Here is a 14,556-nt window from a genome sequence, read left to right on the forward strand (position 1 = left end):
CAAAATTCTAATAAAGTTAATAAAAATGACTATAGATACACATTTTAATAAGTTAGGGATCAATGGTAAGGGATTTTTAGTTGAGAAATCATTTGGTCAATTTGATTAAAGTTGAGAAACCATTGCTATAATTACTCTAAATTTGGAGTTTCAGCATCGTCATAGTGAGCGTGCCGGAGTGGTTATCGGGCATGATTAGAAATCATGTGGGCTTTGCCCGCGCAGGTTCGAATCCTGCCGCTCACGTTTTTCGTTTTTATTATAAATATTTTTAAGTTAATTCTACAATTCAATTCGACCAAAGGGGAGTACATAATTACTCCCTCAATTCCAATAGTGCAAGGTTTTTCCTTTGTTTTATTGGTTCAATTTGCTAAAAACAACAAATGATCCATCGTGAAATTAATGTGAATTCTCACATAGAAATACATGAAAAAACAAACAGTCACATTGATTTTGATGACACCATCAAGATTTTAGGTAGGAAAGTACTAAAAAGATGAAATAGAAAATGAGATGACGACTTTTGCTTCGTACCATTTACTCCTTATGGCTGTAAACTTATGTGTATAAAGGGACTTTGATAAATGCAAAGACTATCCCATTTCCTACCATTTCAATAAACCAACTGTACTGAAAAAATCTATAATCTTGCACTCATTGCAAAGTCTCAACAAAAGGTTCCTTCATCTTATATTTTGTAACACGATCCATCTTTTTGAAGAATAATTCAATGATATTCTAAATTGTTGAAAGAGTTTACTATTCAACATTTGTGACACATAGTTCACATGAAGTTAAAATATAGCAGATAAGATTGTGAATATGGGTCATCATAACATTTTTGTATTTAGTTTGGTAATTTACCACATAGTATGACTCTCTAAATTGTTACATGATGTAAAGCCAAAAAAAAATAGGAAACCTATTGATAATGAATCTCATATTTATGAGAGGAATGGCCTTTCATAGGCTTATAAGATGTTGGACTACTCCATATATTGTCAATTGATTTTTATGGTGGAACCTCAACTTCTCCATTGTATGAGAGTAGGTTATCCCACATGTGAAGCCAAACAGCCACATGTGCTCCACGTTACCTTGTTGTGTTGTCCATGTGTTAGACTTGAAAATTCACCACATGTGGGGGGCGTGCTGAGAATGAGTCACAATGAGAAGTGAGACCTTGCATGGGCTTATAAGAGGTTGGACTACTCCCTATATTGTCAATTAATTTTACAATGAAACCTTAACTTTTTCAAAACCTTTTGAGTTAGTCATAAAAAAATTGAAAAAATGGTACATCATTCTTTTTTCTTCTTTTTTGGAATAAATCCAAATGAATACGAATGAAGCATTAAATTCAAATTTGGAAACTTATCTAACCAATATCCAAACTTAAAATTTTGTATTAAAAAACGCAAATAATCACCAACTTAAAATAATACAAACAATAGAATAAAACGGAAAATTTCCAAGGACAAAAATGCAGCTGACCTAGGTTTCTTGATTCTTAATTTTCCTTTTGGACGGTAACTCATTTTTTTAAACATAGGACGTTATCTAGATTAGGAGATAGGAAAATGAGCTCAACCTCACTAGACAAGCCATAATAGTTCAGTCCGAATTTGTATTGACAAGAATCAAACTTAAGATGTCTTCAAGGTTAAAATTGAAGTGCCATAACACTACCTAGATTAAGGGATCGTTTGGAAGTATACTGAAAACGCTTTTGGTGAAAATATTTATGAAATCAATCCTTAGTAAAATCACAAGCAGCAGCGAAGCCACGTGAGGGCGAGGAGTGGCGGCCGCCACTCCCCTCGAAGGAAAAATACGCCTGGGGGGCTGGTTCAGCCCCTCCCCTCATCGGAAACTCAACTAGTTTTCACCCTCTCCCTGTTCCGGTGATCTGGTTCTACTGTTGAGCTATGTCCCCCTTTTCTTTTTCAACTTTGCCTTTGCCAATCAGAGGGCAAAGCTTGCCCCCCAAATTCCCAGCAACTTGGCAGCCAACGGACAAAAAACCAGCCACTCTCCAAACTCCAGTTGCCGCCAACCACTCAAGTCAGTCTCCAGCCACGGCTTGCAGCCTTCAAAGTCTTTAGGTAAATTTTTTAATTCCTAAATTTATAATCCCTAACCCTAATTAATTATTTAATATGAATGAGTTTTAATTGGTATAGAATTATATGGTAATGCACTACTATGGTTATTGGTTATTGATTATTGATATGATTCTATGATTATTGGTATGAAATTATTTTTTAGGGTGAAAATTAAAATTTGAATTCATGATTCTTGATTAATTAGTTGAATTATTCCATAATATATACAATTATTCTTATTCATATGCTTAGTTGAATTGAATTTTTATTTATTGAATAATTCGTATGCTTATTGAGTTATTGGTATTGATTAATTGAATTGTTGGTTGTATTAGTTATTATGCATATTAGGGGTAATTATTTGGAGCTTATGCAAGTGGTTGGAATGGTTGAGTTGTTCGTTGGATTAGTATTATGCATATTAGTATAGTGTACTCTAGGATTAAGAGTCTGAGAATTTTTTTTTCTTTCCATTTTACAGTTACGTAATGGAATGATACTATAAGAAACAATGCTTAAATCCTCCTTGAAACATTTTGGGTAGTTCTTCTCTTTCGAATATTTCGAGTAGTCCTCCTCCTTCAAATATTCCAAGAAGTCCTTGCACTCTTTTAAAAAGATTTAGTCGTTGCCATTTTTCTTTAATCTTGCACTCTTTTAAGTTCGCACCCCCCTCATCCTAGAGAAATCCTACCTTCGCCACTAATCGCAAGTGAATCCTAAAAAAAATACAGTACTTCTGAAAAATGCACATAACTGGTTCTCCTTAAGGGTTTAGGATTTCAATAATTTTAAGTCCTTTCAAAATCCAAGTATATTTTCTCTAAAAGCGTTTTTTGTAATTTTAAAAACACTTATAAATGAGCCTTAAATGACGGATGGAAACTGATTCTTAATTTTGTTTTGTTTTTTTTATTTTTCTCTCGCAAAGCAGAAGGACCCACCTCTAATATGGAAGTGTTTTTGACCTTTGAGTAGAAATCAAGTGAAAGTGGACAAGGACAATTTTGGAGTCGCAAATTATGCCGGGGACGGCGCTCTCTCTTTGTCGATCTTCGTCTCTCTCTCTCGCTGCTGTTAATTTATACCAGCTCAATTAGCATCTAATTACCAAAAGATACAGCAATCAAGAAGAAGAAGAAAACGATGGAGGGACAGCAATCATGGCGGCCGAGGCTTTCGTTCAGGAGCGCCACCATAATGATGTGCTTGCTCAACCTGATCACGGCGCTTCTACTGCTTCAGGGCTTTCTGTCCTCCGCTACTTCTCGCTCCAAACTCTCCGCCTCTCGCCTCAATTCAGGTCTCCCTCCCTCTCTCTCTACAATCTGGCTCATGGGTTTTCTTTATCTTTGCAAATCATGCTGACCCATCATCTAAATTTCCTCACTTTTTGAAAATTTTATGGGTTTTTCTTGCTAACCCATCATTTGCTTCTTGTTGTTGATTGGATTGGTGACCCATTTCATTTGAGGTTAGGGAATTAGGATTTCTAGTGCGGGGTTTAGTGGTTTAATTGTATTGTTATCTTGTTGTGCAGCTTTATGTCGATCTTCGAAGGTTCCTTTTGTGCTTGAAATTTAGTATTTTAGGCTTGAGGGTTTTGTGATTGAGGTCTTTCATTTAGTGCAGTTCACAGTTGGTTTTTTTTTTTTTTTGGATTTTATCCTTAAGTTGCAATGTCATGAGGTTATCTTCCTAGTTCGGATTCGGACCAGTTCAATTTTGAAAACTAAATCCCATATAGAGGTTTTTGATAACTGAAGAGCCTTGAATTAAACTCTTAGGATTAAAATTGTGCAACTGGTGTCTTACTCTTTTCCTATGAGGCTATGAGAGAAGCAACCACTTCTTTGCAGGAATTTTTTACCATGTGTAACGTAGTTTACTCGCTTAGACTTAGTATAGTTTTATTTCTTAATCTTAATCTTCCTTTTCCATCTATATGACCCTAGTTTAGGGCTGGAGGATGGGTTTTAACCTGAGGGTAATTATGAGCAAATTTTAATTGAAAAAGTGCTCCAATATGGTGATTGTGAAGGCATTTTGTGAACGAAGCATTATACTAGCATGAAAGCTATATTTGAATGACTAAAAGATCCAGTTTTGATTTAAGCAGGCATTTCATGAACGAAGCATTATAATAGCATGAAACCTATATTTGAATGATTAAAAGGTCCAGTTTTGATTTAAGCACCATGGTGATTGTTAAACTATGGTTTGTTCGTTATAGAAAGTTAAATATACTAATTCATGAATCTGTGAAGGGATATTTTGTTCAGATGCTCTAATATGATAATTCTTGACTTTAACTTGGTTTTCCTTAATCTTTTTCCTGTGTATGTGCAGCTGCACTTAGGTATGTAAGAGAATCTGAAGAAATTCGTTTTGCTATGCGACCCATGGAACTGATAAAAAGAGTAAGTATGGAATCAGTGTTAGAACTATTATGCATCGATTATAATTCTACTTAAGATAAACTTCTACAGCTAGTAACAAACGAAACGGAGAGTGCCCGTGTACAAACTGAACCAATACTTACTGTTTGTTTGTCTGATGCTTATGTGCACTTTCAATTGTAATTGGAACTTCTTGTTTATAAAAAATTTCAATATCACACAAATAGTTAAACCTTGTATAATTCATGGTTTTGTGTACAATTGGATGTTCATTTAATTTTTTTCCTATTTCAGGTGAAGGAAATCCAACAAGAAACAAATGCAAAACCAGAAACTGTCAAAGAGAACGACGCACGGCAGACCGTTGCAGTTGGCCTTTCCAAGAGGTTGAAGGATCTACATTCTGTTAATGATGCAACCAGCGTCAAAGGTGAAAATATGTCATTTTTTGTCCATTCTGAGACACTGAAATGGGCTATTGTTCTTGTATGTTATTTGTGTGTGTCAATTGTTTATGAAAATCAGATAGTTGCTCACATTTTAAGTTAGATGTGAACCAATCTCAGAGAAATTGTCGAACATCCTTCACTTCTTTAAACGTTAGAGCAGATGGATACATCGGTTATGGTTTCTTGTGTAAATACTAGCCTACGCTATAACTATGTGCTGCTTCATTAAAATTTGGTCAAATTATTTTTCTGACTTTAGTATTAGTACGTGCAAGAAAGATTCATAGCATTTTTGGTGCATTTTTTTTGTTCAGATGTCAACTTGTGTTTATTATTATGAGCTAATTTTCCCAATTTGCATAATGTCCTGCAGCCCTGGAAGAGTGGCGTAAACGAAAGATGGAACGAGCAAGACTACGTCAACTAGAGAAAAATGGAACACTCGCAACTCAAGCATGAGCCGTATTCTTCACAAAGTAATCTTCACGACATACTGAAATTCCGATACCAAGTCATCCCGAAATGTGCATATTACAACTCTGATTGTATAACAAACAAGGTTTATATATATGAGGATACAAAAGTTTACCAAAAGAACTTGACAGTCATGGTCATGCTTATAAAGATGTTGTCAAAAGCCCTCTCGATTGCAATACTCGTATTATGTTATATATTCGCTTGTATCATCGTTTTCCTTTTAAGGAGGAAACAATCAAACCTAGTTTAAGAAGCACCGGCACCTTTGTAGTATGGTGACCTTTTCTTCTTTCATCAATATGTCAGTGGATTTCGAGCCTCTACATTTACAAATGTTGTATTTACGCGCATTTGGCTAAATATGAACCATTATCGCAATCTTATTTTAACGTCTAAGTTCAAACATGCAGTTTAGGCAACACAGTGGCACGTAATTTCTTCAGACATGCCGGTTTGCCTCGAGTGTCAATCATTTATGTTATATATTCACTTGTATCATCGTTTTCCTTTTAAGGAGGAAACTATCAAACCTAGTTTAAGAAGCACCGGCACCTTTGTAGTATGGTGACCTTTTCTTCTTTCATCAATATGTCAGTGGATTTCGAGCCTCTACATTTACGAATGTTGTATTTACGTGCATTGCACCTTTGTAGTCTGGTGACCTTTTCTTCTTTCATCAATATGTCAGTGGATTTCGAGCCTCTACATCTACAAATGTTGTATTTACGAGCATTGGTTAAATATGAACCATTATAGCAATCTTATTTTAACGTCTAAGTTCAAACATGCAGTTTAGGCAGCACAGTGGCACGTAATTTCTTCAGAGATGCCAGTTTGCCTTGAGTATCGATCATTTATGTTATATATTCGCTTGTATCATCGTTTTCCTTTTAAGGAGGAAACTATCAAACCTAGTTTAAGAAGCACCGGCACCTTTGTAGTCTGGTGACCTTTTCTTCTTTCATCAATATGTCAATGGATTTCGAGCCTCTGCATCTACAAATGTTGTATTTATGAGCATTGGTTAAATATGAACCATTATCACAATCTTATTTTAACGTCTAAGTTCAAACATGCAGTTTAGGCAGCACAGTGACACGTAATTTCTTCAGACATGCCGGTTTGCCTCGAGTATCGATCATTTATGTTATATATTCACTTGTATCATCATTTTCCTTTTAAGGAGGAAACTATCAAACCTAGTTTAAGAAGCACCGGCACCCTTGTAGTCTGGTGACCTCTTTTTCTTTCATCAATATATCAGTGGATTTCGAGCCTCTACATATACAAAAAGTTGTATTTACGCACATTGCACCTTTGTAGTCTGGTGACCTTTTCTTCTTTCATCAATATGTTGGTGGATTTCGGGCCTCTACATCTACAAATGTTGTATTTACGAGCATTGATTAAATATGAACCATTATCGCAATCTTATTTTAACGTCTAAGTTCAGACATGCAGTTTAGTCAGCACAATGGCACGTAGTTTCTTCAACCATGCCAGTTTGCCTCAAGTATCGATCATTTATGAGTGCAGCAGTTTATTCTTGCTTTCAAGTTACCTGTTACCCTAAACCCTCAATCATCACCATCATACTCCATTATAAATGAATAAATCAAGGAATTAAAGAAAACCAATCCATCCAAACATACGCGATACCTGTAGGCACGAATTATACAATTCTGTACAAAGTTTAGCCATTTTGGTTGTGATAACATATACAAAGCTACAAGTACAGAAGATCAGTACAAGTTGTTCTTACAAACTTAACAAACCTAAAGACACCTACTATCAGTTGCGTGTATGAAGACTTGGTCCGAAAGGTCCAGGAAACCGGGAAAGCCTAAAACGTCAGAGAAAATCATCACAGCAGCATCTGGTGGCTCGGTCTGCGAGTTCTCAATTCTCTTTTTTTTTTACCAGCCCGCGACTTCAATTGCCATGTACATGAGCCACATCAATGCTTTTGGATAACCTGATTGAAAAATTTACATTTTCGGCATCTAGTTGTGAGGAAACATTCATGGACCAGAAAATTCGGAAGCCAGATACACAGCTTAGTAGTCTGAATGCCACCTGCATAATAAGAAAACAAATTAGAGAGCTCCAAGAACCATTGAGTATGCCATTTTTATAAAAGCAATCGCAACAATAACCACACACATCCAGTATTCTGTTTTTCCATGTATACACCTGCGTAACATGATAACAGAAAATTATGCGGACCATATAACCGAATGGCTTCCAATCCAGTTGCACAGCAGCACAGGCCGGTAAGCTTTCAAGTATGCACCATGTATCATACACAGAAATCTAATGAACTAATTATGACTATAAAAAGCAGAGAAACAGTCACTAGATACAATATTTAGTGCATCATTTTTCTGCCGAGAGTAAATTTCCATTTGAAAATTTTTGGTTCAAATTTTTTACAATAAATAAATATAGAACTGCAGAAATAAACAGAAGAGAACTCCAGGAAGCCGCTCAACTTATTGTACTTTACTAAACTTCCCCTTCCAAACACATAATTCTCTTTCAAATGACAAGATTTGCACGGCTCCCTCACTTTATCCATAGTCAATAAACTGCCTAACTTTGCAAAAGATATACACCAGGAACAAGTTATGCGTGTGCCCATGTGTGTCTCTCTCTATTAACGCGAACAGGCAAGGGCATGAGACGCGTGTGTCTGTAAAGCAGCCAACTGAATGTTATCGATTATATGGATATATACAGTTTGACATTGCAGAGGATTTTCTAGCTTGACAAACCTAAACAATGAATTGGTTTTGAAGAAAATACAAGAACGAAATACACTTTTAATGAACAAGAAGAATTTCAAATTCAAATAGGTTATTGCGTATTCTAGTCTAATTGCAATGAACTTTACAGACTCTAATTTTAATAGTAAGGACTTTGTCACAGAGAAATATGATTCTGACATAGATTCCTAATTTCCTACCACATGGCAAATATCACAAGCAAGAATTTCAGATTTGGCATTGGTTAAGCCAACTTAGATGACAAGATGTCATCTGAAACTATGGTGTTGGTGCAGAGGTGCGAGGACATTGATATGTCATGTACAGGGAATACAGAGCAAACTTGTATATACTTTCATCCACATAAAAGCTATCATTAATCTCAACGAGAAAATAATTATTAGTTCAACTAGTATATGACAAAAGAAAACCTACCCCAATAATAAATTTGTTAGCGATCAGAAACGTTGTGTTCATTTATTAATTTGATCAATACTTAGATAACTAAACGGTTTCCTATTCCACAGAACTTTTTAAGGGTAATCCATTGAACGAAGATGCAAGGTTGGAATCATTAAATTTTAATTGCAGGGTGATTCAAACAAGGAAGTTTTCACAAAGGGGTATGCTATCCCACACACCCTTTTTTACTTCTCACACACCCCTTGTTAATTTCTGTCCCTTGATCCTCTTCAATTCATCCGATCCGACGGCCAAAAATTACAAGGGTGTGTGAGAAGTAAAAAGGGGTGTGGATATCAAACCCGTTTCAGAAAATACAGGCATTCTTTTTGAAAGAATTTCCTTACATATGCAGAGACACATGCGTGCTCGCACACACACGCACACACACACACACACATATATTAAACTAGCATACAGCATTGATGAAAGAAACTGAATATGCTAGTAACCGAAAAATATAAACTGAATATTAATTGGTACATTTTGAAGCGGTCAAAAATATTTTCCTCAAATTTTCAAGGTTACTATATGGGCATATCCATACATGTACCCATTCCCCAAATTCCCATACACGCTTAGCAAGTTTACATTTAGCTGCAGCCTAGCAATTATTTTGTACAACTTAAGTAAAAACTTCAAAATACCCTATACAAACACCAAATCAGCTTGACAACCTGAGTCGTATTGTATGTAATGCAGGTTTCAAAGCACTTTGCATCTTTACCTTGCAACCTCTTAAAGTAGCACAAGTAGAAGTTCTATAGGTACAATTTATAGCTATCTAAATCTAATCTGATGCCTCTATAATGTTTTTAAGCAAGAAATATGATTCACTATTGTTCCTGTGATGTTTAATGATTACTGAATGGGCCAGTTGAAGTGCATTCGAGATTTTTTCCTGTTAATCAATTAAAATTCCAGGACAGTTAAAGTAACTCAATTTCCTAGGGAAAGAATGTAAAATTAAAGTGTCCCCAAATTAATGCTTTTATTGAAGTCAACCATAACTCAAAGGTAAACCATGGCATTTTCCCTTCACTGGACTTTCACATATCTATTCAACATGAATTTCTTCTCCCTTTCCCTGTACCAAACTCCACTTCAAGAAATACTACACTAATTAAATAGTTTCTTTCTCCTATTTACAGGATAATAGATTCCAAGTTCATTGGACAAGGCTATATATTAGACATCACTTTGGCTTCAGTTTCATTTGGATTTAGCGACTGCCCCCTTCTTTCTCCGTTCAAGGGATTGGGAAGTGCACTGTATTACTTTCATTGCAGTTTCTGTGGGCCCGCTCTCTTTAGGGTTGGGGTGGGTTGGTTTGTAAGTTGTTGTTTTATAAGTGTTCGGTTATTTTACATAGGGGACTGTATACCATGTGGCCTTTGATTGCACTTCTCATCAATAGTAAAATATAAAAAGTACAAGAACAAAGTCATAGATTTTGCTAACAAAATTATCTTCTTTAAAAGTTTCTCCTATAATTGCTTCAAGGTACTTATTCCACAAATTGCCACAATACTCGGGTTGCATATGTCAAATATGAACTCCAACCCAAATGGTTTGAGGACCCGACGGTGCACTCACTACCCATAACCCATATTGTTCCATCTGCGCTCATTAGTAATAGAATGACATGAAGACTCAAATGGAAAGCAATGGGGCAATGACTACAAGCACCAAGACTTATAACCCTAGCAAAATAAAATACCAGAAAAGTGTCATGACCATTGTATACTGAAAACTATATATTTTGGGGTCAGAATTTTTATTTTAATGTGTTTGAATGTACAACAGAGAGTACCCATTAATCAGGACTGAAAAGCACATAATTTAACTCTTCTAGCAATCGAAAACAAGTCAGCCATCCCAAACCAAATGTCTTCCTTTTGCAAAGCATAATTTGATGTTCAGAATATGCAAAAGTACATTCGACAAAACTTGTAGCTGAAACTTATTGGCAAGAGAAATATTTAATAAAACAAACCAAAATAGTTGTCTTAATGATAAGAAATTTTTATTCTGTTGGCGTTAGGATAGCCAAGTCGTGAGAAAGGGTCAGAAAATGGGTTGGGATTAGGCTAGGTCAATGGTTCAAATCCCTTTTATCCTAACCTGAAAAAGGGGGTGGTGAATATTTGTTTCCTTTGGGTCATGAACAAATATGAGAAATATCTGAGACTCAAGTGTCTCACTGCAGTAGTCAAAACTAAATGTTGGTGAAAAACTGTTCTAGTTCAGCATTCATGTCCTCCTATATTCCTTCTAAGTTGTAACTTATTTTTACTCACTTCAGTAAATTTATTAACCATCACAAATTACAATTTTCAAGTCTTTCCCTGAGCATTCAGAATATTATAAACCAAAATCCCTGAGTATAATTTATAGCCAGAATCATGGTCCATGAATCATGATATTACCCTAGAATACAAATTAATGAACAATCTGGCTCCAGAGCAACACAAACGGAAAATGTTAATCCTAAGTAAATAGACTAGAATGACTAGGTTTTATATGTAACAAGACAAATCACCTCCAGCACAGAGAAATATAAAGGCCCCTTCCTCCGAATAGTACGCTTCACCATATGATTACTAGAGTATATCATTGCACAAAGAATCACATACCTAGCACCAATGAATAGGTGACAAGGTGACATTGAAGTTTGAACAAGAGCTACAACAAAGCATGGGAGAACAGGGCAAGCTGATCTGGTGTATAACCAAAAAATAAGAAAGATACAAATGCTTTTACTGAGAAATGAGTTGGTTTTACCTTAGTATATCATACTCCCGTAACCATCTGCATGATTTAATATCATCGCCCCATCAAAATTAGTTACAGATAGCAAGTTTTCCTGTCCATTCATCAGCCTCAGACACAGTAGCCACCCCATAGTCAAGGCTCAACTCCCTCATAGGAGGGATGTTCTCCATTGCGAACAGCATGAGATGAGGAAACATCAAATTATTGTGATCATACAGTACAAACTGCACCATCACATTCGGAGTGGAACTGTGGCTCATATAACAAGCAACATTTCTCATTTTGGATACATCCATAGCAAAATCCAATGGTGGGATCGAAGGATAACTTGGACGTACATAATCAGGATATATCTGGGATAAATCTCCCCATTCTGTCCATCTATCAGAAAACCGATGTGGATAAACCAAGGTATCACCATTCATTGCAAATATTTGAGCCATTTCCCTAGTGAGAATAACCCCTGTATACTCACATATAAAGGCACCGGCATGTATCAAGTCCAAGGACCTAACTCCCCAACCTGTTTCCCTTGATCTAAACACTTCCAGTCTACTTCTCATACCTTTTTGAGTGACACGATTCCGGCATGTTGGGGGACAATGGCAGAAGGGCCCGCACTCAAAAACCACAGGCTTCCCTCTCAAAAGACAACCATTGTCATCATAAGCAAACTCGCCTCCATTTTTCAAAGCACAAAAGCAATTACCAAAACAACCGTCAACACAATCACACCCGGTCCCCTTCCCGGACTGATGAAATACTTGTGTTGGAAACACAGTTGCCGCAAGATATTCATAATACATGGGATCCTGGTCAGAATCAATGTCATTGAACAGAAAAACTGGAACATTCTCCTTCTTATTAGAAATATCCAGACTGAGATACCCCGACTGTCTCACAGCCAATGGGCTGGCCCTAAGGCTAGCCGCAAACTTAAGAATGGCGCTACCCATCTCGCCTTGCCCTTCCATTCTCAGAAGTTTAAACTTATAAACACCAAACCCCGACTTCCCCACATCAAACCAACAGTCAAATATTCTATACAAGCCATCATAAACATAAACCTTATGTGAAATACCACCTTGGCATTTGATTCCTCGGATAACTCTCACTTCAATCCCATAATGCATGCTCCTCTCCAATGCCAAATTCCCACCTTCCAGCTTCTGATGAGCACATTGTTTATTAAACTTGTCCTGTCCTCCATGACCGGTGTAGATAATCACATCACCAGCATCCTCGTCGTCCTCATAGCCACCCGAAACAATAATGCTGGTTGCAATTGGCTCGTGATTCGAGCTCTGGCTCGCTGGAAGATAGTCGATGCCAGCTTGGACTTGGCCATGTAAACCCACCACACACAACTCCATGCGGAAAAAGAAGAGATCGCCAACGTACACCCCAGGAATCGAACCCACGATCCTTTTATCGCGATTGAGCCACAACCCACGATCCCTGAGCGCTGTGGCGGCCTGCAAGTCGCCGCGGACTCGCTTCCCGTTTCCTGGGTTCCGCTTCTCCTCCGCCGCCACTGACAGTATCCGAATCGAGTCGTAAAGCATTCGGGTTTTCCGCACCACGTCACGGAAGTACCTCTGGTCCTCGATGTTGAGATCGGTCACCCGGACGAGCTCGGAGGACCGCTTGGGGTATTTCCTTCGCGCGACGACAGCCTCTGTTATCTGGGTTTCTTGAGGAACCGGCACAATTGCTCGCGCATCCGGGTCCAATACTTCGACCTCGCCGTCGCCGATACTCTGGAGCCCTTTAGCAAAAGCAGTTCGGAAAAGCTCGGAAATTCGATGGAACTCCGAGTACACATTCTCCTGGTCGGAGGGTGCAGCGGAGGAATCAGATACGGGGGTGTGGTTCTGGTCGGAGAAAGGGTTAATTTGGGAATTGGTGAGAGAGTTGGGGGTAGGAGTGGAAATGAAGGGTTCTGGAGGCAGTTGGGGCAGGTGGGCATCGAGTGGTTCGTCGAAAGGTTCGAGCTTCGGTTCGATTTTGGGGACTTTCATGGATACGGCGGAGATGGTAGTGTTTGGGGTGGAGCCGGCGGCGGATTCTGGGAGGTTATTGAGGTCTAAAATTGGGATGAGAGAGCCCATTTCGTCAGCAGAAATGAAGTGGGTCTGAGTGGGAGGAGAGTGTAGTGGCTGTGGAGGTTGGGCATGGAAGTTTGCGGTTGCGGTGGTGGGTGTGCCTTTTCTTTGTTTAGGGTTCTGCTGAGAAATTTGGAGGAGCTACTTTCATGGCGGATTTTGAAATGAAAATTTTGACAAAAGGTGTCAATTTTTGGCGTCCATTTCTGGTAGCAAATTGTATGCAACTTGACTATTTTTGGACAGAATTGCCCCTCCCACCCTAAAAATTAAAGTTATTTGGGAAATGATCTTAAGAGCTTTGGATGCTACCAATTGCTAATGCTTAGGACAGCATGGATGGACGATTCCAACAAACAATATGGGCTGAGTTCATGTGTTACATCATTATATTGATGGGTCCTACTGAGTTAGATCTAACAATATCAAAGCATGTTATGTACGTGTAAAAAATTATCGTAAATAAAATAAATTATCGTATAATAGAGAAAAATTATGGATTTTCAAGAGAAAAAGTTCGTTGTGGATATTTAATTATACCATTATATGTTACCCTTTTTAAATTTAGGACTGAAATTATAAAATAAAATATGGCCAAAATTTGTAATTATCATCTAAATCGAACCAAGTTGTCAATATTAAATGTTGAATTAAGTATTATACATGCCTTTTAAGTTTGTGGTCAATTTCAAAATGAATACTATTCACGAGATCATAACTTTGTCACATTACAAGTCGTCACTTTGGAAGTTATTCAATTTACACCTTTTGTTAGGTTGACAGTCGTTTTGACTGTTAGATATTGATGTATCAATATGAAAAGAAAGACTTAGATGAAATGAGTTCATCGTTACATGTTGTCCCCCATTCAATAATGCATAGCAATGTTCAAGACCCCACCCCCAACCCCCCAAAAAAAAAAAATCCATCAAGCATACCACAAAGAATATATCAAGGTCGCTTTAGAGATGAATAATGATTTCACATACTCGTTTTCTCGCTTTGCACTCATTTTT

At 37.4% G+C, this 14,556-nt stretch overlaps 2 protein-coding genes and 1 non-coding gene across 7 annotated transcripts; 2 read left to right on the top strand and 1 right to left on the bottom strand.

Moving 5' to 3' along the window:
• The first annotated feature begins 164 nt into the window (after positions 1 to 164).
• On the top strand, positions 165 to 246 carry TRNAS-AGA. The gene has a single exon. It is a non-coding gene; the product is annotated as a tRNA-Ser (tRNA).
• Positions 247 to 3,212: 2,966 nt separating this feature from the next.
• LOC103933656 lies at positions 3,213 to 5,822 on the top strand. Its single transcript, XM_009343350.3, has 4 exons — positions 3,213 to 3,411; positions 4,458 to 4,528; positions 4,802 to 4,937; positions 5,330 to 5,822. The coding sequence occupies exons 1-4, from the start codon at positions 3,255 to 3,257 to the stop codon at positions 5,413 to 5,415; spliced, it is 450 nt and encodes a 149-aa protein (XP_009341625.2). The 5' UTR covers positions 3,213 to 3,254; the 3' UTR covers positions 5,416 to 5,822.
• Positions 5,823 to 7,056: 1,234 nt separating this feature from the next.
• On the bottom strand, positions 7,057 to 13,745 carry LOC103933655 (histone-lysine N-methyltransferase family member SUVH9). 5 transcript variants are annotated; one of them, XM_048567753.1, is made up of 4 exons: positions 11,445 to 13,745; positions 11,203 to 11,345; positions 7,926 to 8,125; positions 7,057 to 7,509 (listed from the first exon to the last, which is right to left on the bottom strand). In XM_048567753.1, the coding sequence occupies exon 1, from the start codon at positions 13,544 to 13,546 to the stop codon at positions 11,504 to 11,506; it is 2,043 nt and encodes a 680-aa protein (XP_048423710.1). In that variant the 5' UTR covers positions 13,547 to 13,745; the 3' UTR covers positions 7,057 to 7,509; positions 7,926 to 8,125; positions 11,203 to 11,345; positions 11,445 to 11,503. The 5 variants fall into 5 exon arrangements, with proteins under 5 accessions (XP_048423710.1, XP_048423711.1, XP_048423709.1 ...); XM_048567754.1 differs by lacking the exon at positions 7,926 to 8,125; XM_048567752.1 differs by lacking the exon at positions 11,203 to 11,345 and having other exon boundaries at positions 7,940 to 8,125; positions 11,445 to 13,744.
• Positions 13,746 to 14,556: the final 811 nt, after the last annotated feature.

Source organism: the organism of the source record quoted next, unplaced genomic scaffold (assembly GCF_019419815.1).
Source record: "Pyrus x bretschneideri cultivar Hongxiangsu unplaced genomic scaffold, Pyrus_bretschneideri_v1 Contig46, whole genome shotgun sequence".
Lineage (NCBI taxonomy): Eukaryota > Viridiplantae > Streptophyta > Magnoliopsida > Rosales > Rosaceae > Pyrus > Pyrus x bretschneideri.